At 39.9% G+C, this 25,152-nt stretch overlaps 2 protein-coding genes across 8 annotated transcripts in view; one reads left to right on the top strand and one right to left on the bottom strand.

The window, feature by feature from the left end:
- Window positions 1-24,053, top strand: part of SMURF2 (SMAD specific E3 ubiquitin protein ligase 2) — a 124,190-nt gene extending 100,137 nt beyond the window's left edge. For all 4 annotated transcript variants that reach the window (XR_010318319.1, XR_010318318.1, XM_064270898.1 and 1 more), the window contains one exon: window positions 1-24,053. This exon is cut by the window's left edge. The gene's annotated coding sequence lies outside the window, so the exon portion shown is untranslated.
- The window catches only part of CEP95 (centrosomal protein 95), a 39,927-nt gene that overhangs the window by 12,416 nt on the left and 2,359 nt on the right, over window positions 1-25,152 (bottom strand). For 3 of the 4 annotated variants that reach the window (XR_010318317.1, XR_010318316.1, XM_010597024.3), the window contains exons 2-19: window positions 24,584-24,712; window positions 22,681-22,788; window positions 19,530-19,640; window positions 18,112-18,208; window positions 16,015-16,130; window positions 13,806-13,931; window positions 12,934-13,127; window positions 11,412-11,524; window positions 11,098-11,227; window positions 10,136-10,310; window positions 6,919-7,058; window positions 6,035-6,131; window positions 4,627-4,764; window positions 3,667-3,836; window positions 3,476-3,550; window positions 1,737-1,889; window positions 351-497; window positions 1-57 (exon numbers count right to left, since the gene is read on the bottom strand). The exon at window positions 1-57 is cut by the window's left edge and continues 15 nt beyond it. Coding sequence is in view for 2 of the 4 variants with exons in the window: in XM_010597024.3 (XP_010595326.1) it covers window positions 1-57; window positions 351-497; window positions 1,737-1,889; window positions 3,476-3,550; window positions 3,667-3,836; window positions 4,627-4,764; window positions 6,035-6,131; window positions 6,919-7,058; window positions 10,136-10,310; window positions 11,098-11,227; window positions 11,412-11,524; window positions 12,934-13,127; window positions 13,806-13,931; window positions 16,015-16,130; window positions 18,112-18,208; window positions 19,530-19,640; window positions 22,681-22,788; window positions 24,584-24,712 (2,276 nt within the window). In the remaining 2 variants the exon portion in view is untranslated. The remainder of the gene's footprint in view (window positions 58-350; window positions 498-1,736; window positions 1,890-3,475; window positions 3,551-3,666; window positions 3,837-4,626; window positions 4,765-6,034; window positions 6,132-6,918; window positions 7,059-10,135; window positions 10,311-11,097; window positions 11,228-11,411; window positions 11,525-12,933; window positions 13,128-13,805; window positions 13,932-16,014; window positions 16,131-18,111; window positions 18,209-19,529; window positions 19,641-22,680; window positions 22,789-24,583; window positions 24,713-25,152) is intronic. The other variant, XM_023556986.2, reaches the window with a different exon arrangement.

The following is a 25,152-nucleotide window of genomic DNA, read 5'->3' on the forward strand; positions in this document are numbered from 1 at the left end:
CTCTCTGGTTTTGAGCTCTTGACGTTCTTGTGATATGGCATCTGCCAGCAAAGAAAACTGTTTACAGGAAAGAAAAAAAAGCAAATCTTAGTATTTGTAGTCCAAGTGTAATAAATCTTACACGTTAACACTCATAGGCTTAAAATCTTTATTTTAAGGAGGTAGGGCAATATGGATTCTGTACTTCGGTCAAGCACTAGCTTATTTTATGGTAAATCTCAGCCTTTAAATTGAGGTCAGTCTACCTATAGTGCAAAATTCTGAGTGGACTTTTCATTGTTCAACAAAGTTGGCTTTTGACGCAGGTGGTCAGGATTAAGCATGTGAAAATGTAAAGCGGGTGAGCCCACCTGGTCTTTATAGTAGTTCTCCATTGAATCCAGTTCATTCTGGTGCTGTCTCTTCTGTTCATCTCGCTTTTCTTTAGCATAGTTTCTCAGGTCCCGTAATCTTTGCTTCTGAATTTCTAAACCTTCTTCAAATAGTTTCTTAAATAGCTGTTATTTAATCATAAAAACAAAGCTATGTTACTGAGGAATATAATCATTTTGCCCAACTAGAGATACATACTGATTGTATTTCACAAAATCTTTTTAATAACAGCTTTATTGAGATACGGTAGTTTTTAGTATATTCAAAGTTGTGCAACCATCACCCCCAAAAGGATCCCTGTACCCATTAGCACTCACTTTTCATTCTCCCCTCCCTCTAGCCTCTGGCAACCACTAATTCATTTCTGTCTCTATAGATTTACCTGTTCTGGCCATTTCATATAAACGGAATCATACAATACGTGGTCTTTTGATTCTGGCTTCTTTGATCTAGTTTTCAAGGTTCATCCATTTTACGGCATATATCAGTACTCCATTTCTTTTTATGGCTGAATAATATTCCATTGTATGGGTATATGTTTTATTTATCCAGTCATCAGCTGAGGGACATCTGGGTAGTTTCTCCTTTTTTGACTATTATGAACGATGCTGCTATGAACATGTACGTACAGGTTTCTGTGTGGATGTGTATCTAGGAAGTGGAACTGCTGGGTCGTAAGGTAACACTGTTGAGCCTTTTGAGAAACTGCCAGACTGTTTTCCCAAGTAGCTGCACTGTTTTATAATCCCAGTAGCCCTCTATGAGGGTTCTGAGTTTTCCACCTTAAACAAGTTACTTAGCCCCTGAAAACCTTATGAGTCTTCTCCTCTGGAAATGAGGATACTAGTAGGACCCACTTCAGAGCATCCAGTTAGCTATAATTACTACAGTGTTTTACTCTAGAGATGAAATTTATTGCTAGTTTGGGATCCCAGAAGATGAAGCATTTCAGCTCGATCAGGACACTGAGATAGCAAATACCTTGTGGATACACCTCACAGGACATCTGTTCCCACCATTACTGATTTTATGTGAATCCGAAACCATCTAATCACATCCAAAGTTCCCGTCTCCCATAACACGCTCCCAAACTCCTAAAGCAGTTGTACTGGGAAGTTCCTGTGTGTAGGTGGTCAGAGCCAATTAAGGCTTCACATTAAGACGAGGGCAGTGGAGAGTTCGAGAATAGACAGAGATGCACCGTGAGTAAGAACTGAAGTGTGGACCAGTAAGGAGTCCGAGCCAGCATTTTAGGGCTTGAATTTGGATTTTTGGATTCAAATTATGACGAAGAGTCACAAAGGAGGGACCTGAAAGTTAAACAGTAAAATTTACCTTTTAAAAAACAGAAAAAACGTATTTACCATTTCTTCCCGGGTCCGCATTCTCATCATTTTTGCACGTAACTGAACTCTATAATCGTCATAGTATTTGCGGGCACGAACAATCTGCTGCCGATTTTCTTTTATCTTTGATTGAGTCAGCCTCTGTCTGTTGATGCGATCCTTGAAGTCTTGCTAGGAAAGGGAAAAAGAGGTAAGGACGAGAAGAAGACAGCCTCCAGGGTTCTCATCTGCCCTACTCCCCATCACGATGCTGGGTCTGGAGGGTCAGTGGCCTGCTGCTTGGGCATAGAGGGTGAAAGACTGTTGGCTCCCAGAAGTCCTCCAGCCTTTGGCAGGTCCATCACCTCGATGGGCCTCAGTCCCAGGAGCAGCCCTAACAAGCCCCCACTGCTGCAGAGAGCAGCAATGATCCTGAGCACTCCTAGCGGATTCCAGAGTCTCATCTCCCTTGTCCACCAGGGATTTAATGAGGCCGAAACTAAAGACTACACGAAAATTGTTTTCTCCGTTCCCCAGTGGGAACCAAAAACCAAACCCATTGCTGTCAAGTCGATTCCATAGTGACCCTATAGGACAGAGTAGAACTGCACCATAGGGTTTCTAAAGAGCGCCTGGTGGATTCAAACTGCCGACATTTTGGTTAACAGCCTTAGCTCTTAACCACTACACCACCAGGTTTCCCCCACTGGGAAGGGGGCTTATAAACTTTCGAACTCTCTTCCTTATGAAACTGGACAATACCTGTAAAGTAGTGAGGATGCAACGAGGTCATGTACACAAAACCTTCAATTAGGTATTGAAATATTTGTTTTCTTCTCCCCCTATCAAAGTATCACATGTGTTCTGGAGATGGCTTCCCCTTATTTCTCTGTAATTGTTTAGAATTATAGTTCTCATGGCTTCCCTCTACTTCACAGTCAACCAAAGGTTTCTAAATTTCTTCCTTTGCCGTATGGTCTCTGACCTCTGTCTTCTCCCTTCGGTATATTCAACAGAGGATAATGAGCTAAGTACAATTCCCAATCCAAATTATAACTGTTAGCTGTTGTCGAATTGGCCCTGGTCCTGTGCCATCTTGAGGATTGGACGGTTGTGATTCAGAGTGTTTTTACTGGCTGATTTTCACATGTAGATTGCCAGACCTTTCTTGCTAGTCCACATTAGTCTGGAAGCTCTGCGGACATCTGTTCAACACCATAGCAACATGCAAGCCTCCACCGACAAGACAGGTGGTGGTTGCACATGACGTGCACTGTCTGGGACTCAAAGCCACGTCTCCTGCATGGAAGGCAAAAGTTACCACCAAGTCACCAATGCCCTCAAAGTTAAAATGGAGGCTGGTAAACTACGCAGCTCTCTACTTGGAACCTCAGAAAGATGGGGGAGGGCAAAAAACACTAAGTTACAATCACCTGGCACCTTGAGAGCTCTATCGAGGCTCAGAGGCAGACCTGAATTAAAAACTCAACCTTGCTCCTTACTTACAGTGGGACCTGTAGCAGATTGTTTTCACACCTCACAGGCTCAGGTTCTTCATTTCCTAGGAAACATCCACTCCACTATGTTACTATAAAGACTAAATGAAACCGTATCTATATAGCACCGAGCACCTTCCTCTTCACGAATTTTTGAAAGCCCTAGATGCTTCCTCAGGCAAGTGTTAGAGAAAAGACTGAGACTACTGTCTAGCTGGTACAATTAAGCAAGATAATAACTTATAAATGCAAAATTATAACACCAACTTGCTCTTGACATACCAGTCTCTTGTTATGTTCACATTCTTTCTTGACGAGTGCGGTAAGGAGATCATGCCTTCTTAAGGCTTCTTCTATCTGTAAGGGGGACACACAAGGAAGCAGGTTAACGATGCTGTTTGCGAGATTCTCAAGGATGAGCGCCCCCTTTCTGGTTTAGACTCCTACTTATCTGAATATTGAGAGTAACTTACATCATCCTGGAGTTTCTTCTTTGATCGATTTTCTCCATATGCATCTTTTTTAATCTGTTCAACCTGTGCAATTTGCTGTTTCCACATTTTGCTTAGTGTTTGCCCAGAAATATAGAGAAATGGAAACTGCTCCAGCATCAGGGGCAGGAGGCTCTGTTCGTTTACTTTCACTGCAAAGTAAAATGAGATGCTAAACCTGCCAGCAGCTTTTCACAAGAGCTCTTATCCCACCTTCCTGGTAGAACAAAGCTTATCTGAGTGATGTGGTTCTGTCTCTGAGAAGAACAATTCTAAATGTTTTATTTTTGCATTCCTTCTTTGATCGGAATAAGCCAGTTACTACTAGTAAGGATGAAAATAAAGCTCAATAGTTCCAACTGATGACACGTGGTGTAGTGAAGTCCATCCGAACTGCCTGGCTGCCTCAGTGCCTGTGGATGGAGGTGCTGTGTTGTAAAACGGAAGACTCCTCAGCCCTCTTGGTAGGATGTACTTAGAATAAAAAGCCTCTGTCTAATGGGATGTAGTTGGTAAGCCAGCAGCCTGGCATTTCATGTGGCCTGGTTCTCCCTGTAATGGAACTCTTAACACTTACTGGCACCAACTGTCAATACAACAGGAGCTGGACAAGCCATCTGCTTGCCTTGGAGCATCCTGTTTGTTCTATCAACTTCCCAGAAATAAAGGCGGCCAGAGTGAGTGAAAACAGGGAGGTTATCGCCAGAGCAGCAGGTGGTGGGCCTGGCATTTCTTTGGTGCCAACATATAAGGCTCCCTGAGGTACTGCCTCATGGAAGACTTTTCCCTGTCTTTACAGAAATCCAGCCATATGGCAGTGATAAAAGAGGGAACGTTCTCTAGCTAACGTGCATGTTGGTTTTCAGTGCTGTGTCCTTGGAGTGTAGCACATACTTCCAAATATTGCCAGTTTTCCATAAAGGACAATTTTGTGGTTCTTACTTGGAATTTCTTTATTTGGTTTTGGGAAGCCACCTCTTGGACTTGGAGCTGTGGTTTTTCTGGAGTAAATCTTCCAAGGCTGACAAGGTTTTGACGTTCCTTTATGAACGGTTTCTCTGTGTATTTTTTCCTTAGAAGCTGATACAGAACAAAATAGGAATGAGAGAGGTCTAATCACTCACACATCATCTTAAATAGTAACAAAAATGGGTAACTGATCCCCAGCCAAACCATCTAACTTCAGATTTCTAAAAGCTGGTTAATATTCAAGGAAGTTAAAAGCATCCTTTGGTCCTGGAGAGAAAGGAAGAAAAATGCAGAACAAAACTCAAATTCCCGAAAAAGGCCAGACTTACTGCTCTGAGATAGACTAGAAGAACCCTGAGACTATTACTCTAAAATACTCTCTGAACTTGGAATTGAAGCCTGGTGGTCACCTTTCATTCAAACAACAGACTGGCTTCGAAAATAAACAGTATCACCCTTGAGTACTGTGCTCCCTTAAATAATCAACTCTATGAGACCAAATGGTCAACATTCATCCTAAAACAAGGGTGAGATGCTAATGAGGGGCAGGGAAGCTAGATCAATGGAAACAGAACAAAAAGAATGGAAATAGAATGTTGACACATTGTGAAAAACCAATGTCATGGAACAAGTTGTGTAAAAATTCTTAAATGGGAACCTAATTTGCTATGTAAACTTCCACCTAAAACAATAAAATATTTTTTAAAAAATAAAATGGCACATATTAAAAAAATAATAATAATAAAATTAAAGCACCCTTTAGTCTCTGCCATCTCAGAATTTGAAAACACAATCTTTTTCAAGTTTCATAGTCGCCATAGTCCCAGACCCTAAATATAACCACGATGAATGTTCTGATGTACTTGGTGCTTTGTCAGCTTTTTCCTGGTAGGTTAGCAGATTCTTAAAACAATGCTTAGTTGTAACCATACTAAATCTTATACTCTATTTTGTTCATTAACACTTTAGAATAAGCATATTTCCCATGGCTTCACCGAATTTCCATAACCACCCTTTTGAAAAGCAATGAAAATTTACACTTTGGGTTTCTTATAACCAGGTATAGAGCAACTGGGATTTTCTAGCTTCTTCTCTTAACTCTATCAGCCTAAACTATTTTAAAACCCTTGGTGAACTAAGCAACAGAAATCCTTAAAACTGATGGAAGTTTTAGGTGGGAAGGGAAAATGCTAGTTTTTCTTGACATATTTGAGAACCCTGGCTACTCTAAGAATGAGTTCAAAGTCCTACACTGTGAAATCCTGCCTTTTCTTAAGGAGCTAATGATTAAGGCCTGTTGGTTCATTTTTCCTTTCAAAAAGATCATCTCTACTTCCCACTGATCTGATCAAATGGCATTTATTATAGTGGAGACTTTTACCCACTGTTTCCTCCTGCTTGTCATTTATCCTTAGCGGTCCAGTATTCTCTTGAACTTTATTTCTTCTTAGTTCCCTTTCAAATGCTTCACTTATTGCCTAGAGGAGAAAAGGTCATATGATATTATTAAAAACATTTACAAATGAAATAAAAAATTCACCTAAGAGCCTGCCATCCCTGCGATATTGAGCTTATTCACTTTTTTTTTTTTTTAGCTCCTTTCAAGCTCCTTAACATAAACATAATTTTAACAAAGACGTAACTGGGGCATAAAATGAAATTTTAAGTGCATTAATTTCTGTTCTACCAGTTTTTATCATTATTTTGACTCCCAAGTTGAAGTTACACGCTGAGTGGAAGTTACATATTTCTAGAAGACATCTGAATTAGCTTCCGTTTTTCACCATTATAAAGCACGCTATAGCAAATTAAGTGTTCTAAATTCATGCTATGTTTCTGCATTCCTGTCCCACAGCAGGAAGTCTTCCTTGGTAATCATACCAGTCTCCTTGCTGAATCCTAACCACTTCTACTCATGTCTGTTTGGGTACTTTCTCATCTTATCTGTAAGTCATGTGGATTATCATATTTAACCCATATCAAATTCCTTTCACCTCTAAAGTTTTCTCTGAAAATACCAACCCACCCTGATCTCGTTTTTCTTAATTCACTGGACCAAGTTATTTTCTTACAGTTTCATGAGTGGAAATTTTATGTCCCCTGATGGAAGGGCAAAAGGTATGTCACAGAATTCTCTATCATCCACTCGGCACAATACTAGATGGATCGTAAGCCTTTACTCAACAGCATGTTCACTGTAGCATCTGGCTGGGGGCAGCTGGTATTGCCTGCTGCCCAACAGTAGTCAAGAGTTGGGGATGGTACCTTTGCTCGGAATCGGCGCATATCTGTTTCTTTTAATTTTCGTTGCTTTGTTCTCTCCATATGGCGTGGTTTGTGTTTGTTCACTGGAGAAGGAGAGAGTGAGTGGGACCTGTAGGGTGGCTTTCTAGGCATGGCAAGTCCTGCAACACAGAGGGACATAAATCATTGATCCCTGAAAGCCAGAAATGTTCAGTTAGAAACCAAATAGTTGGTTTTTAACAAATCCAGGAGACCGAAGAGTGGGTGTGCTAAATGTATTTCCTCCTGTAACTAACTTGTATGTTTAGTCACACCAACTAAACAGGCAAATGCACACCCATGTACTGTTTCAAAGAAGTAGGTTCTGTATTTAACTTCGGGTTGAAAATAGAGCCAAAAAAACTAGTTTGGTAACTTTCTGAATAAATTTTCCCGGAAGATTCAAATTTTCCTTGACGGCTTTTATTTTTCCTTTCTCGTTCTTGTAAGTCTTTCGCATTCATTTTAAATTTTAAGTTATTAAGAAAACTGACTTGCATAATCTTTTAAATGATACATGTTTGTTTTTATGGCATTTTAACTAAACCCATAAGGTATTCTTTAGTAACTGAAGGCCCAATGAAAATAGAATTTTAACTTAAAATGTGTTTTTGAAACCAGATGTTATGTGTGTGTGTGTGTACAATAAGGTTAATCTTCCTAGAGATTAGCCAAGTCAAGCTTTGAAGGGAAGAGAGATGGAACAGTTGAGAGGCGGAAAGACAGTATTCCTGAGGGAGCAAAAAACAACTGAAAAAGTTAGTTTTAGATTAAGAAACAGACTATTTCTAGAGAAACAAGGGATGCCCAAGGTAGAGAAAAAGTGCACAATTTTAGTGGGTACAAGACAATTGTTTGAGTTTGAACAAAAGACCAAACAGCAGCAAATATTGCAAGGATGTGGCAAAGGAGAAGCTGTCACGCACTGCTAATCTGAGTACAAACTGGCACAAGCACTCTGGCGAGCAATTCGGCAATACTGAGAAAGTGTCAACCCCGTGATTCAGCATTCTGCTAGATGTAGATGCTACAGAAACTCCTGCACATGTTACAGGTTGTTCACTGCAAAATTGTTTACAAAAAATGGAAATGATTTAAATGTCCATCAACAAAGGAATGGACAGATAGTGGTATATGTACCTACTCATGTGATGGAGTACATCGTACAGACTGTCACACAGCAGTTAAAATCAACATTTGTTGTTGTTGTTAGGTGCCGTCGACTTGGTATTGACTCATAGCAACCCTGTGCACAACAGAACAAAACAGTGCCTGGTCCTGCACAATCCTTACTATTGCTGTTATGCTTGAGCCCATTGTTGCAGCCACTGTGTCAATCCATCTCATTGAGGGTCTTCCTCTTTTCCACTGACCCTGTACTTTACCAAGCATGATGTGCTTCTCTAGGGACTGATTCTTCCTGACAACATGTCCAAAGTATGTAAGATGCAGTCTCACCATCCTTGCTTCTAAGGATTCTGGCTGTACTTCTTCCAAGACAGATTTGTTCATTCTTTTGGAAGTCCATGGTATATTCAATATTCTTCGCCAACACCACAGTTCAAAGGCATCAAAATCAATGTACTGAAACAATACTGGTGAAGCCAACAAAACTTGTCCAAATCAAGGACACGGAAGCTCCACAGACACATCCAAACTCCCTGAGATACCAAATTGCTGGGCTGAGGGCTGTGGGGATCATGGTCTGGGGGAACATCCAGCTCAATCAGCATAACATAGTTTATGAAAAAAATGTTCTACGTTCTACTTTGGCGAGTAGTGTCTGGGGTCTTAAAACCCTGTGAGTGGCCATCTAGGATACTCCACTGGTCTCATCCCTTCAGGAGCAAGTAAAAATGAAGAAAACTGAACATACAAGCAGAAGATTAGTCCAAAGGATTATATGGACCACATCTACCATGGCCTCCAGTACAGCTAGATGGTCCCTGGCTACCAGCATGGACTGCTCTGACAGGGATCACAATAGAGGGTGCTGGACAGAGCTGGAGAAAAATGTAGAAAATTCTAACTCACAAAGACCACTTGCTGTCCTGACAAAAGACTGGAGAAACCCCGAGAGTATAGCCCCCGGATGGCCTTTAGCTGAGTAATTAAGTTGCTCCTGAGGTTTACCCTTCAGCAAACGATTAGACAGGCCCATAAAACGAAACAAGACTAAAGGGGCACAACAGCCCAGGGGCAAGGACTACACGGCAGGAGGGGACAGGAAAGCTGGTTGGTGATAGGGAACCCAAGGCTGAGAAGGGAGAGTGTTGACATGTTGTGAGGTTGTTAACCAATTTCATAAAACAGTATGTGTACTGTTTAATGAGACGCTAGTTCTGTAAACCTCTATCTAAAGCATAATAAAAAAAAATGATTGTACTGAATCTGTAAGTATCAACACAGATTTAAGAAACAATAGTAACAGAAAAAAGCAAGTTGCAGAATAAAACATAGACTATGTAAATTTTTAAAACAACAGCATATTTAGACTATTAATATTTAAACTGTTGAAGTATAAAACTGAGATAAGAGAAAAAAACACCAACTTTGAGATAATAGTCTCAATGAGGGGGGAAAAGAACAGACTGGGGAGGACAGAAAGGATTTCAAGTCTTATTTCTTAAACACAGAAGGTCTAAAGCAAATGTAGCTCTTAACATCTGCCACTTCTAGATGGTGGAGATACAAGTGTTTGAAATTATTTTTTGGTCCTTTTATATATCTCTGAAATATTTAAAGTGAGAAAAAAATGAATGCATTAAAAACGAGCAGAACTGCCTAGGTAGTTCACTTGGATGTCCGCATTCTAAATCTCTGTGGGATAAGTGTCTCTGGGATAAGTACCTTGTCCAAGGCAAGGTCATGGAAGCTCCACAGACACATCAAAACTCCCTGAGAGACTGAATTACTGGGCTGAGGGCTGTGGGGACCATGGTCTCAGGGAATATCTAGCTTACCTGACACAACACAGTTTATAAAGAAAATGCCTCTACATTCTGCTTTGGTGAGCAGCATCTGGGGTCTTAAAAGCCTGTAAACAGCCATCTAAGACTTATACTCCACTGGTCTCACCCCTTCAGGAGCAAGTAAAAATGAAGAAAACTAAACATACAAGGGGAAGATTAGTCCAAAGGACTAAATGGGCCACATCTACCAAGTCCTTCGCCAGACTAAGTGTCTCTGGGATAAGTACCTGGCCTTAGCTTCTTTGGCCCATACTCCATGATGCTGTCACTGTACTGAGACAGTGTCTCAGCATTTCCACTCTCCACCTCTTCATTCTCCACCTCTTCATTCCCAGCACCTGCATCCCCTTGTTCCTGTTCAGTCTTTTCTTTAATTCGATCACCCAGGGCACTTTTTAACATCTGTTAAGGAAATTATTTCCAACATATTTCAGTGACTTCGGAATGCAAGTCGGTAGCAGACAGATATAATCTTTAAAGAGCTTCTTGTAAAAATTAGATGCTAATAACATGCATATTCAGTTTTTAAAGGGTGTATATCAATGCTGGAAACCCTGGTGGCGGGTGGTGTAGTGATTAAGAGTTTGGCTGCTAACCAAAAGGTCAGCAGCTCAAATCTATCAGCCGCTCCTTGGAAACCCTATGGGGCAGTTCTACTCTGTCCTATAGGGCTGCTATGAGTTGGAATTGACTAGATGGCAGTGGGTTTAGTTTTTGGCTTATACCAGTGCTACTGACTATTCAGTCTCAATCAACTTTAGAGTAAGTCATATAGGTATTCAATACATTTATTCAATGATACCCCAAAACTAATACTGTATTTTGTGAAAATCAGTGATCCATCTACCTCATTTTATACCTGATCTGTCTTTAGTGACAAAGGGAGACTACGTAGATATATCTAAAGATGAACTGTTTAATGTAAACATTTACATTAAATGATTAAGCTGGTTTTCATCAGAATTCAGTAGTTGGGATATATGTGTACCAGATTTGGTTGCATCACGACTAGCTGGAGATCGTTGTTCACACCATGTCCTACCTGCTTGACTTGTGGACTATTTCCCCAGTACCTAAGACACAACTCATTTTCCAATGCCCTAAGCTGAGCTTTCACCTTCAGCTGGGGATCATTTAAATGCTCACCATCCCACAGGAATCTCAATATTGATAAAAAAACAAGACTTACCCAGTCTAGTTCAGAGAGCCGCTGAGAGAGTTTCTCCGACACGGCGTGCAGCTCTTGTTCCGTTAACGTCCTTCTCAGCCTCCGGGGAAAAGGTGAGTCCCAGGATGAAACTGTAGATCTGTTTTCATATCTGTAATGAAAGTGACCGTGTGCTATTTAAGTCCCTAAGTTTGCACAGTTCAAAACAACTGCAATACATGCTTTAAAGAATATTCCATACTGGTTTTTGCAGCTTAAAATTGGAGAATACACCCTTTACTCTAGCAAGCCCTTTGCAGGCGGATTGTAAACACTGAAGTCTACAGTAATGTTACCTTTTTCCTTTGGGAAGCCTCCCTGTTCTGGGGTCTTGGACCTGAGCTGAGCATACTTCCTGTTTGCTATTTTTAGGCAACTTGGAAGTTGAGAAAATGCTATCATCTGGTTCCTATTAAAAACAGAAAAAAGTTGATTTGAAAAAGCTATAAAGACGACACATAAAAGTAAGAACTTTCAGGGGTGTGTGTGTATGTGTATTTATGGCACAAAGCTAGGTTCCTTCATTCTCCATGTTTTGTTTTTAAATGTGCTTTTCAAAATACCCCACTGACACCCAGTGCCAAAGGAATGGTGCAATGTCTACAAACTTGTGCTGAGAGAAAAAGTGTGGCTCAGGAAGAGTATAACAAGTCAAGATACCATTCTTGAAACACAGAGGCAGATGTTCTCAAACATAAAAGTCAGAGGTTACAACTACACCTGGACAATGAAACAAATGATTAAATCACGGGTGCGAAGTATTCATGTCATTATCTTTCCTATCAACAGGTCAGCAGATGGCCTAAAATTGAAACAGTTAAAGAAACCTCCCAAAAATGAGTATAAGCTCTTTAACATTTTTAATAATTTATTTTCTTAACCTTAGACTATGGAATCTTTGGGAAATGTTTCTTGTGGTGAAGAAATATTTAATGTGTAAAGATCTCTTCCATTTCACTTTGAATCTTTTTCTTCTACTCAAGTAAAAATAAATTTAATACTTTTCAGTAAATAACAACTATAATATCTCATTAAAAAAAACTTTTTATTGAAAGTTAAGAATAAAGCTCAGTGAATTATTTCAAAGTGAACACTCCCATTTAACTGCCAACTAGTCAAGAAATAGAACTCTAGCAGCAATTCAAAAGCCCACCCACCATCCCCCTAGCACCTGTCAAGGTAACCATTATCCTGTGATCCCATTTCTCTCTTATCTGCTCTCCCACCTATCTGACATATGCACAGAATGTTTAGAATGATGGTCACCTAATGCTAATGAAGCTTATTTCACCTTTGCATTTTTACTGCACTGTTTAATTTTATATATAAAAAGCTGTTCTTTCTGGAAAGATGGGGGACAGGATGACTATATAAAAAGGGAATATTTTTTCAAAGAATAGTAGAGGCAAAGAGGCTGAGAGAGTACCAGTGGTTAATTCTAGATGAGGGGGTCTTAGTTTCTTCCCCACACTTGCTTAGAAAAAAAAAATTTTTTTTTAAATTATTTGATTAAGGACAACAACATGGGTTCTGAAGCCAGAGCCAGAGCCTTGAGTTCAAATCCTGGCTCTACAATAACTGTGTGACCTCAGGCAAGATATTTAACCTGTCTGTATCAGTTTCCCCACAGGAAAGTAAAAGAGTATTCATCCAGAGTCATTCCCATCTTCCTAGAACGAGAACAAGCAGGTGTATGCAGAGGTGATTTTAAGAAGTACAGTGCTTTAATTAATGGAATACTGTTGACTGCTCTTCTCACAGAGACCTCTTTAAATACATAAGACTTCTATCCAATTAAAAGCAAGCTTTTCCATTTACCGCAGAAAATGTCGTGGGCTCTCCAGTAGAATTCATGGCAGAGGAGCAGTGAGTGGCACGCAAGTATTCCTTTCCTATGGGGCAGGGTGCTCGAGACTCTGATGGGTGGTAGGGTGGATGTAAAGGAATGGCTGACCGAATAGGCTCCCCTAGCTTCCTGGCACTTGAAGTCATACTCACGGAAGGAATTTCCACTAACAGAACAAATTAAATTGGACGTTACAGTGAAACTTCTAAGAAATAAATCACTTATATATATGCATATTAACACAAACATGTTCACACACACTACTTAGAAGTATATTTTAAACTTGATTTAAAAATAGTCAAAAAACAATTAAACCAGGAACTCATCCTTAGTGAAGAAGTATAGGTATAATGAAATCAGGAAGAATGTGATTCTAACATTACTATCATAAAAATGTTCCCTGAAAAGTTATCAAAAGAATGCAGAATTGGAAGCTACCTAAACAGCCTGAAGAATGGCTATATGAATGACGGTTCAGCCATACGTAGGAAAATGATTTTATGTAATGCTACCACATGAGAATGCCAGAGATAACAAGAAGGAACATTTTCCATGAATAAGTAATAAGGAGTATTTTTCCAAGTTACTACATTTTGTCACTCACTAATAACTTGAAGACTACCAATACACTAATGTATCAGAGACTCTTATTATCCTCAAGCAGGGATCAGGGGTACTAATTAATAGCAAACATTTACAAATATGGCCATGTAAAACCAAGAGAGTCACATACAAGTAGAGAGCAGCAAAAGTAAAAAAACTAATAGCAATAGTAATTGTCCCAGGAACTATTGTACCCAACTCAAGCAATAGTCTCAAGAACTAATCACCCAGTACTACTCACTGTCTTCAACAAAGGCTGTCCTGCTGCCGGACAAAATACTAGAAGGGTTCAACACTTCTTCACGGGATTTAGAACTTGGTGAGGTTGTGGCTTTTTTAGATTGCATTTCGTTAGAATCCTGGGCACCTAGAAAATATTAACGATAAATTTTTTTTTTAATTATCAAAATAGTCTGCTGAATGTTTAAATGGAAACCTAGAGTTTTGAACTCAGAGGATAAAAATTTCAGGAATGCTCTAATTATAGAGCTATGTTGGTCAGATTGCTTGCAATACTATTCCTTTTAATAACTATCAGCAAGGTGCACTTGTCCAGCCCAGGATCATTTACACAAATTAAAAGCAATGTTTTACACCATCTTTCACCACTTTGCTTTAGGAAAAATAGGTGCCAGAGATTCCTGAACTAGGAGTCTTGACTGGTACTACAGTCAAAGATTTATAGTCCAGAAATTGAGGCCTAAATGAGATGCCTGTGAATATGCATGATGGAGAGATCTGATGTCTCAAATCCAAAAGTAAAAGGGGAGGCTATCATAAGCCTTTATAAACACCTTACTCTGGCTTCGCTCTCATCCTTTTCTCCTTTGCCTTAATCACATTACTTTTAAACACAGTTCCTTCTACCTTGTCGGAGAATTTACTTAAATGGTCACACCTTTATACATGGCAGTTGGAATCGCAGAACACCATTCCTAAAATCACCTTCCCTTTCTTTCCCATCAATCCACCAGACTGTTCCTTCTTGTATTACTTGACTCTGATTTACTCCGTTACTGTGCCTATCCCGATAGCAAACTGTGTCTTTGGTCTAAGGTCTGACTTAAGTTTTTGGACCTAATTCCATAGAAGGCAGCATCTATTCCTTGGAATCAGTGCATTAATGCTGAAAGAGATTTCAGAGATGACTTAGCCCAATTCTCTATTTTGCACTTGGAGAAACTGGGGCTCAGAAAAGGGCCTGTCTAAAGTCACACAGCCAGTAGCAGTGTCTGGGTGAGAATGCAGGCTACTTGATTCTCAATTTAATGTACTTAATTCTACACTTGCATTCTCATTCTTCCACTTAAACATCTGGGGGATACTAAGACAAGTAATTTCATCTTGTTTATTTGACAGCCTCCATAACTAGACATAAGCTCCACAAGGACAGGGATTTGTGACTACTTTGTTCACTACTGCCTGGCACAGTGAAGGCGTCCAATAAACATTTGCTAAATGAAGATGACGTGCCTTCTGTCCCTGGAACTCAGTTTACGAAACAGACAAACTGTAAGGTACCATCCAATAGCATGAATGGTATTAGAGAAGACAGAAAGCCACACTGTAGGAAGCCAGGGCCTCAGAGCCTGACAGGTAGAGAAGGCTGGGCACACAGAGTGAGTTTACTGCGAATATAAAGAGGGGAAGAACATTCCAGCAGAGGGAGTGACACATGCCAGAGAAGAGCATGGGCAGCGTGGTGGGCAGGTCAGGGAGCAGGATCCTTGGAAGAGGAGCAAAGTGGAGGCTCAAAACCAGGCCCGAAAGATCTTCAGTGTCTACCTTGTATAAGCAGTAGGCTGCTGGAAATGTGGCCTGAAGCCTAGAGGGAAAACTGCCACCGGGTGTAAAGACTTGGCAACTGAAACCATAGCGTGAGTCACCCTAGTTCAGGAAACCGCACTTAGGGGGGTACTCCAAAAGCATGACTAACTATAAAGCTGCATCCAGAATTTTCTTCCTTGGGTATTAACCAAAACGAAACCAGCAGCCACTGAGTCGATTCTGACTCATGGCCACCCAATGTGTGCCAGAACAGAACTGTGCTCCGTAGCATTTTCAGTGGCTGGTATTTCAGGAGATCACCAGGCCTTTCTTCCAGTGTGTTTCTGGGTGAACTCAAACCTCCAAGGTTTCAGTCAGCAGCTGAGCTCATTAATGGTTTACAGCACCCAGGGACGCCTCCGAGGGTATCAGCTTCCATGAATTACATGACAAACTTGCATCCACTTATTTTCTTGACTTAACTGCCCATGTGCCTGTCGCTCCCTTGACTATATTTTGGATAACTGTTCATAGTGGGTAATGATAGTATTCTGGAATTTCAACTCTGAGGCCCAGTTAGGGCTCTGTCCTTCTTACCTTCAAACACTCTGAAGTGTGATTATTACATTTTACAGCTGCATGTTGAGTAACAATAATTGCTATCTCAAGTTTGAGCTACTCACCATTACTTCTTAGAGAAAAGGTGTGTGCTGTATCCCCGAGTCTGATTAATTCACCAGTGGACTCTGCTTCATCTTCATCCCACGAGGGGCCCAACGCCTCCGACGACAGAGAGCACCTGGAAGAGGCGACTCACTCAGGGCCCAGCCTGATCAGGAACGGCCTTGCCAGAGCTGCTCCTTGCAGCCCGCCTGCAGACTTTCAGATTGCTTACTGCTGTGCAGAAAAGGGGACACACTCTGCTTGCTGCTCGTCCCTTCTTGCTGCCTGTCTGTTTTGTTTTTACTGTTACATGAATGGTGGCAACAGCTGTGTATAAAACACCAAGGATTAAATGTACAGGAGGACACACCCAGAAAAAGGGGAACACTGGTTATCTAGGCGTGTGGGAATAGAGGAGAATGTCAGGGGAAAAACGTTAATTCTGCATCAAATACACTTGTATGTTTCACTTTTGCACTTATTTATTTTAAATCTAATAATGAAAAATAAAATCAAGAATTGCATCTCTCCTTGGAGACAATTTCTCAACAAATTACTATCCCTAAAAAAAGGCATTGCTTGTACTTCCCAAACTGTGACAAACTCCATAAAAATACCAAGAGTCAGGTGTTTAAAATGATCATAGCATCATGTTGAGTCTGTAGTTAGAAAACAAGTGCAAATCAAACCAGTAATGACATAACACTCTTGTCTGTGGAAGCAGCACAGATTCTGACAATGGTCAGTGAGGGCTCACGAGGGTGCAGTAACCTGGCCCATCTCTACAGTTGGTGGGTGGAGAAATAGTCATGGCCTTTTTGGAAAGCAATCTGGCAACTTTCATTAATAGGTTTAAAACATTCATACTCCTTGACTCTGAATCTTGCCTAAAGATATGAGAAGATAAAGGTATTTATCATATTTTTCAATTAAAAAAGAACTGAGGAACAAACCTCCGCTTAGAGGACTGGTTTGTTAACTATGCTGCACCCGTGTGAATGGTGTGTTGTACGGAGACTGTACACCATGCTGCACCCATGTGAATGGTGTGTTATACAGACTATACACTGCGCCCATGTGAACGGTGTGTCATACAGAGACTAAACTACGCTGCACCCACGTGAATGGTGTCATACGGAAACTGCAAACTACGCTGCACCCACGTGAACGGTTTGTCATACAGAGACTGTAAACTACGCTGCAGTGTCTTATTTGGAGACTGTAAACTACACTGCACTGTGAACGGTGTGTCATACGGAGACTAAGCTACGCTGCACCCATGTGAACGGTGTGTTATACGGAGAATGTAAACTACGCTGCACACACGTGAACGGTGTGTCATATGGAGACTGTAAACTACACTGCACTGTGAACAGTGTGTCATACGGAGACAGTAAACTACGCTGCACCCACGTGAACGGTGTGTTATATGGAGAATGTAAACTACACTGCGCCCATGTGAATGGTGTGTTATACATAGATTAAAAATGATTATCAAGAGTTTAACAACTTGGGAAAAGACCTGATGTGCTAAATTTTAAAATGCAGGAAATAAAATTATATAGACAATATGACTAAATCCAAAAAAGAAAAAAAAAACAGTAAAAAAGGACAGAAATACAACAAGATGTTCTGAGTGGTTGATTTCATCTTTTTTTTTTTCTGATTATTTTTCACTTCCCTGTACTTTCTAGGTTTCCTGCAAGGAATATGAACTACTTTGATGATCAAGGGAAAAATGAAAATGTAAGTGGTGGTTAATGCTGAAAATTAAGTATTGTAAACCCTGGTGGCATAGTGGTTAAGTGCTATGGCTGCTAATCAAAAGATCGGCAGTTTGAATCTGCAGGCGCTCCCTGGAAACCCTGTGGGGTAGTTCTACTCTGTCCTGTAGGGTCGCTATGAGTCAGAATTGACTCAACAGCGATGGGTTTTTGGGTATAGCTCAAGGTTCTTAAAATTCCCTCAGGAAGGTTTAAAATATGAGAAGTTTGTAAAGTTTTCCCTTTAGCTTTGTTTTTTTTGCAGCCATTCTAGCATACTGTGTGCAATTTTAAATCTTAGCAGAAAGAAAAGGATCACTTGTCTCGATTAAATTCACAGACATCCAGTGCTACCTCCCAAAGGAAACTCTTTTCCATGATTCCTTAGTACTTTCTGGCTCTTCCAAAGGTACTCTTTCATGTGATTCTTTAAAATGCTGTTCGGTTTCACCTGTTTAGAATAAATAAAAACAACAGCAACAGAAAAAACAAAAAACAACTCAAGTCAGTATCATAATTTCTACATAGAAGGTGGGGATGTGAGTCAGGGAGGCATTCCACCCCTCCTGGTAAACTGGGCTCTTGGGAAAGTGAAATTAGGAAGAACCAAGTGATCATCTGCAACGAGGACACATTTCTTGGGGAGAAAGAAAACAACACAACTGTTGCTTCAAAAGCAGGGTCTACAATTGTATTCACAATGTTGTCTTTCTTACGTGCTAAGTCATTTATTATTCTTTATACCTTTTTGTCTATCTGTAAGGGATGTCTGAGGCAATCAACTGAGATGACTAGGATATGGCTTCAGAAAAAGATGACTGTGTCAACCTATCTCAAGCTCCAGGGCAGTTACGCCTTAGCCTAAGAAAAAACGTTGATAACCACAGACCAAATCAAGGCTTAGATGAAATTTTCCTTAAGACTAGTGGTTATCAATCTTTTTTCTAACCCTACATACCCAAGGGATACATACTTTTCCCAGTGGCAGAGGTATGAGGGCCATGATTTCAGGAGGTAGATGGGTGCTTTGATTCAGACTCACCCCTCTGGACATGCCCGCTCCCATTACTAGAGATTTATTGTTCAAACACCCACCTTCATTTTTTTCTCTTTCTGAATTCAGCAAGCAACATTTTAATAACACTAGTTAACATTTACAGTGAGCTAGGCTCAGTGCTAAACTGTTTATGCATGGACTTACTTAACCTCACAACCACCATGAAAGTAACCATAACCCTTTTGGAAGATAATACAGCAATACTGATCTTCATAATTACCATTAAAAAATGTAAACCCAAATTCCACATAAAAAATTGTTACAATTTTGGGAAAAAAGTAAAACAGAATATTTAGGCCGTCACAAACCTAACTATAGGTTGAGGACAGAAATATACAAATTCTTCCTGCTGACACCTCGGCAACATCCAAATTTGTAATATAAATCGCAGATCTGACATAGGAAATTTTAGCATAAGAAACAGCATGCAATTGTAGGATGATATATAAGTGCAGGCAGAAGCTTAGCTTTTCTATTTCTTTAAAATAATGTATAAACAACATCCAACTTAACAAAGGACCTGACACTCTAGGACAGAGAACTCTCAACCGCTTGGAACAGTAAGAATTGGAAATTTGCGATGAAATTATGTGCACTTTATCAGGTGAACTGTATTAACAATTCCACTTCCTATGGGGGAAAAAAATAAGCAAAAATATAAATGGTAAAAAGGGGCATAACAGAGTATAAACCAAATTTTGATTCTTAAACTTACTTTTCTCATGAGATGTTTCACTGACGTGTTCTGTAAGGTACTCCAGCAACCCATCGAATATCTCTAGGAGGTTCTTAATAGACTCTTTATCTCCTTTCACTATATTTTCTCCTGAACACAGAACACAGAGCTATTAAAAATTTTAACCAAGAAATCTGAAAACCTCATAATCTTGAAATGGGTAAAACACTGTGAAAATGTGGTTCGAGAATATAAGGACTATAAACTAAGCCAGGAGAAGCGATAGTATAAATATTTAAAAACATCAGTTTCCTGCTGACTGATTACAGCTGAAGAAACAAAGCGAGTCGCCTTGAATATAATGTTTGATAATGATTCATTGGCACATTCCTTCCATTTTCAAGAGCACAATATAAACTTTTATTCAAACCTCAATAAAATGTCAGAAAAAAGAAGCACAGTAATTGGAGTAAAGAAAACAGATCCTAGTAAGATTTATGCCAAAACAAAAAGCAGCTAAGCAGAATTTTATTAGGCCTGGTGAAAAAAATAGGCGAGAACACTTTCAGATTGTAGGAGCCTACTTATAGATGGTGATTTGTTCAGCAGAAAATAGGAGTAGAGTAATATTTTTAAAACTATTTGTTGGGATACTTTCATCAGGAATTCATATTTTTTCACCCCTATTCACTCTCTGTAGCTCTACCATTTTTTCCTGATTAAAGCCTAGCCACGGCTCCCTTTCTAAAACCTGAACCCTACAAATAAACCCTTTTCAATTTCACCACAGCCCTCCAACCTCTCCAGCCTCATCTCCCACAACATCCACTTTACACTTAGAAATTAATCTGTCACATGGGGTCGCCATGAGTTAGAATGGACTTGATGGCACACAACAACAACAGCACAGTGTTTTTATTTTGTTAGCTGCTGTTGAGTCGATTCCGGCTCATGTATGCAGAGTAGAACTGTGCTCCGCAGGGTTTTCAAGGCTGTGACCGTTTGGAAACAGATTGGCCGGCCTGTCTTCTAAGGCACCTCTGGGTGGGTTTGAACTGCTAACTTTTTGGATAGTAATCGAGTACTGAGCATTTGTGCCACCCAGGGACTCCTGGCTCATAACAGACTTAAATAAATATTAAGTTGAAATGTTGAAAAGAAAAGGGTTGGTAAGAGCATAGAAATTTGACATGTTTAATGTCGTCTAAAATGGATTCCACAGCCTGGACCCTAACCACTGTCAGTGTGGAAAGTAACTCCTGCGACAATCTGGCTGTCCTTTGAGAGATCATGCCTGGCATCCTCATGAGTTCAGACCAGTATGGGAGAGGGAGGAGTGGAAATTTGTTATTTGAGAGAATCAAGACATTCATAATTTCAGCGATGATACAAAACAAACCTAAACCAGAGATTTGATGTTTTGTAATACCGCTAGTAAATAAACAGTGTTTGACAGCTGTTTTTTTCTGTTTAAAACAACGAACCAGAAATCTTGTTTTCAAGCCCTGTGTTTTTCTGGTTTAACAAGATACACACGTCTACCCCAGGGGCATACTCAAGATTTCTCAGTTTCCAGGATGGGGAGCACGCTCTGCCAACGCAGCAACTGAGCCCGCTGGCCACGATGCAGCACTTTATGGTGAAGACACTGCTTTAAACAGAACACAACAAGCAGGAAGAGAGTGCTTGCAGTCTACTGGAAGAGGTAAGCTTCATAACTTCTCATGGGATGGCTGTGATTTGTTTTGGGGGCAGCTCTGCATTAAAAAGTTCTATAAACTTACACCACTTTGCTACAGTATGTTTAAAAAGCACAAATACCAGAAATTGCTCTACTCAAATGTTAAAGTGATGCTAATCTGCAAAGGAGCAGGGAAATTCTGGGATTACTCCCCCAAATGAATTCTCTCCAAATTGATTTACCACATTCTCTCACCTATAACTGCACTCAAAAATTTAAGACAGAGTATTTTCTCTTTCCAAAAATTTGTTCTTGTCAACACAACAGCAAATTGTTATTAGGTGCCACTGAGTAGATTCTAACTCATAGTAACCTCATGTGACAGGGTAGAACTGCTACAATCTTTACAGAAGCAGATCGCCAGGTCTTTCTCCAGTGGAGCTGCTGGGTGGGTTTGAACCCGCTTAGCCGTTTGCACCACGAGGGCACTTTCAATAGCAAATTAAGAGATGTAAATACCCTATCCTGATTAACTTATCTCCAGTTTCACCCTTCCCTTCACTACTATCAAAGAATAAATCAACAGTATAAACCTTCTTTTAGTGATTGAAAGTATAGTTTCAAATCCCTGAGACTGCCTTTGTTCATTACCTCGAAATAATTCACTGAAATTATCCTTTTCTGACTACAAATATAGGAATTTATAAATACGTTCAGTATATTTGGTTTTAGAATACAGCACAGTAGGCACACTTTGTTTTATTCTGGAAAATGGTTCAAAAACAGTTTATAGATTTAATTTTTTTTAGTAGGGAATGTATTCACATGGTTCAGAATTTAAAAAAGTATACAATGCAAAGAAAGTCTCCCCAACAGCCCAGAAGCTCCCCTTCTTGGATGCAACAGAATTAGAGGTTTCTCGTACATGATTCTAGAGAGTCCTTCCACGTGCAGTCAACTGCATACGTATTCTCTCCCACTTTAGATTTTACAAACAGTAGCATACACTGCACACTGTCACTGTAACTGCCCCACACGTCCCTCACACAACAGCATACACTGGAGACTGACCCACTGACGTGTGACATTGTAAAGAGCATCCTCCGATCACTTTTTCCAGCTGCAGAGTAGTTCACTGTAAGGAGCTGTTATAATTTACTTAACCAGTCCTTACTAGCAAGGCGCTGAGGTGTTTCTGATCTTTAGCTACTATAAATAAGCAGCATGGTATGCTTAAAATAACAAAAGCAAACCAAAGAACATACCTCAAACTACCAGCTAGGAAACCTACATCACAGATCCAGCTCCACCAAAAACTCAGTGTTTGACTCTCCTGGATAATCTCACATGTGTGATCACCTTAACTACACCAGTTGACTATCTTGGTTCACTCCTGCTGTTCGGTCTACCCCGTAAGCTCACTCATTTAGTTAGTTAAACAATGTTGAGGGTTCTAATAAACCATTTTAGTAAAATCCGTAATTATCTAGTGGTTAAGTATACACTTACCTGTTATGTGAGACAAGCTGACCTGCAGGTAATCCAGGGCCAGGGAATCAATTACTGCTTGTACATTGTGTGCATCATCCTCCTGACTCCTGGGAATAACTATGAGGTCTGTGGGAAAAAGTTACATCATTTTTGCACCTATAAGGTCCAAGTTTTTATCTGCCTGTTTCTGACCAGGCTTCTGAGTAAGCTTAATTGCTCCAAAAGTAGGCTCTGCCCAAACAGAACAGGCTATAAAGTCCAGATAAAGTTCACAGAGCCTGACTTCCACACAGTAAAATGTTTGCTTATTCAACCACCATACATATGGACATGCCTTACAACAAGCACCACGGTGATGGAAGATTAAAACCAAACCAAATGTGCTGTCAAGTTGATTCTGACTCATGGCAATCCCATGTGCTTCAGAATAAAACTGTGCTCGATAGGGTTTTCCAGTGGCTATACTCTTAGAGGTAGATCAGCAGGCCTTTCTTCCATGGTGCCACTGGGTGGGTTCAAACCACCAACCTTTAGGTTAGTTGAGTGCAAACTGTCCCACCCAGCAGCTTTACAGGAGATTAAAAAAAAAAAGAAAAAAAACCAAACCTGTTGCCTCTGACTCACTGCAGCCCTATAGGACAGGGTAGAATTGCCCCACTGGGTTTCTAAGGAGCGGCTGGTGGATTCCAACCACCGACCTTTTGGTTGGCAACTGAACACATAACTGATGTGCCATCAGGGCTCCTTAGAAGATAAAGGGGTCCCAAAATCTAAGGAAATGCTAATACTCTGATAAGCAAGGCAAGAAATGAAGTGAGACATTAACCTCTAGCTGTGGCTGCTTTCCCAGGGCACAATGAGATAAAAAGCAGCAGCAGCAGGTATGAAAAGAAGAGTCTTATATATCCTTTAAAGGAGCCTATTGGGATTTATGGTATAAAGGTCAGTACAGACCAGTGTGGAAAGACTTTAATATCAAGTTTGGAGTTTCATTTCTGGTATTAAGGAAAATGAATATTTTGGGACAGGATGAAAAAAGTATTTAAAAAGACTGGTCTAATAACTGCCAAAGAGAATTAGAGATGGTTGAAACTAACATCAAAGATACCAGCTGGAGGCTATCCCATTAATCCTGGAAATGAATGAGGACACCGACTCGTGGTAACAGTGGGAAAGGAAGACAAGCTACACAGTTCTTAGAGCACTTAGTGGTTATTCATGATTTAAAGAGACAGAGGCAGAAGAGGACTCTGTGGGTAAGGACTTTAAGAGAAATAACCTGGGATACAGCAAAATGATGTGGTATTCCTAGAAAAAATGAGGAAATAACAACTTTGCAAGATGATAAAAAAAAAAAAAAACCATTGCACTCAAGTAGATTCTGACTCATAGCGACCCTACAGGACACGGCAGAACTGCCCCATAGAGTTTCCAAGTTGTGCCTGGGGGATTTGAACTGCCAACCTTTTGGTTAGCAGCCGTAGCTCTTAACCACTATGCCACAAGAGTTTCTTTCAAGATGAGAGGACATGTGAATTTATTTAAACTGTCTTCTTGGCAAATTAGGTTCATAAAATACAAACATTGACTCTCAACTCTAATATTAAGTTGTGTAACAGGACCCAACAAGTTCCACTCACATTTAAAACCTTTAAAGGTACATTTTCAGAAAGTGTGTGGCTTTCATAAGGTATTGGGCATAATTACACAGATTAAACAATGATTATCAAGAAACGTCCAACTGATTCGATCAAGGCTGTTATAGGTGGGTCCCATATTCATTAAGGTAATGAATACAATATTTAGATAAAAATAAGATGTAAACAAAGAAAAAACAGGAGATTTTATAATTACCAAAAGGTTTAACTAAAGGCACTACAATCTTCTGGCCCAAACAATTACTTGTTTTTAGCATCCTTACCTGGTACCCTTTCTCCCAAAATTGATTGATAAAGAGCAATAAAAACATTAGAATCACAGTCTTCAAGTGCATGTATCCGCAGGTGTATGTGACATTTCAAAAGAAGGTTATTGGCAATGGTTACCCACTCTGTTGGGAAAAGAGGGGAAAAGATCAACCTCAAATAGCATTAGAAAAAGTTACATACGTACTTTTAAAAACCAACAACCCCCCACCAAAACACTGAACTCTGTAGAAGATAAAGAATTTGATACTTACAGAATTTCAAAGACCCTCCTAGGCATTTTAAAAGAAATATTTAATTTTGGGGGATGACTTCCAGGGAGCAATAATTTCAGTGTAGTCAACACTATGGTGTAAGTCCAATTTTTACTGTTGCAATCTGAAATCTTTATTTATGCATAGTTTTTTTTTTTTTAATAAGCCTTATATGTATTTTTTTTTACAGAAGCCTTATTTAGGTAAAACATATTTACAAGTAAATGGGAATATTATGTAATAAAAACTAATTAATGGATGTTGCTTCACATTCCCAGTAGTACTGGACATGTTTTTACCCAATTCTCTTG

The sequence above is a fragment of the Loxodonta africana genome, chromosome 18 (genome assembly GCF_030014295.1).
Source record: "Loxodonta africana isolate mLoxAfr1 chromosome 18, mLoxAfr1.hap2, whole genome shotgun sequence".
NCBI classification, from domain to species: domain Eukaryota; kingdom Metazoa; phylum Chordata; class Mammalia; order Proboscidea; family Elephantidae; genus Loxodonta; species Loxodonta africana.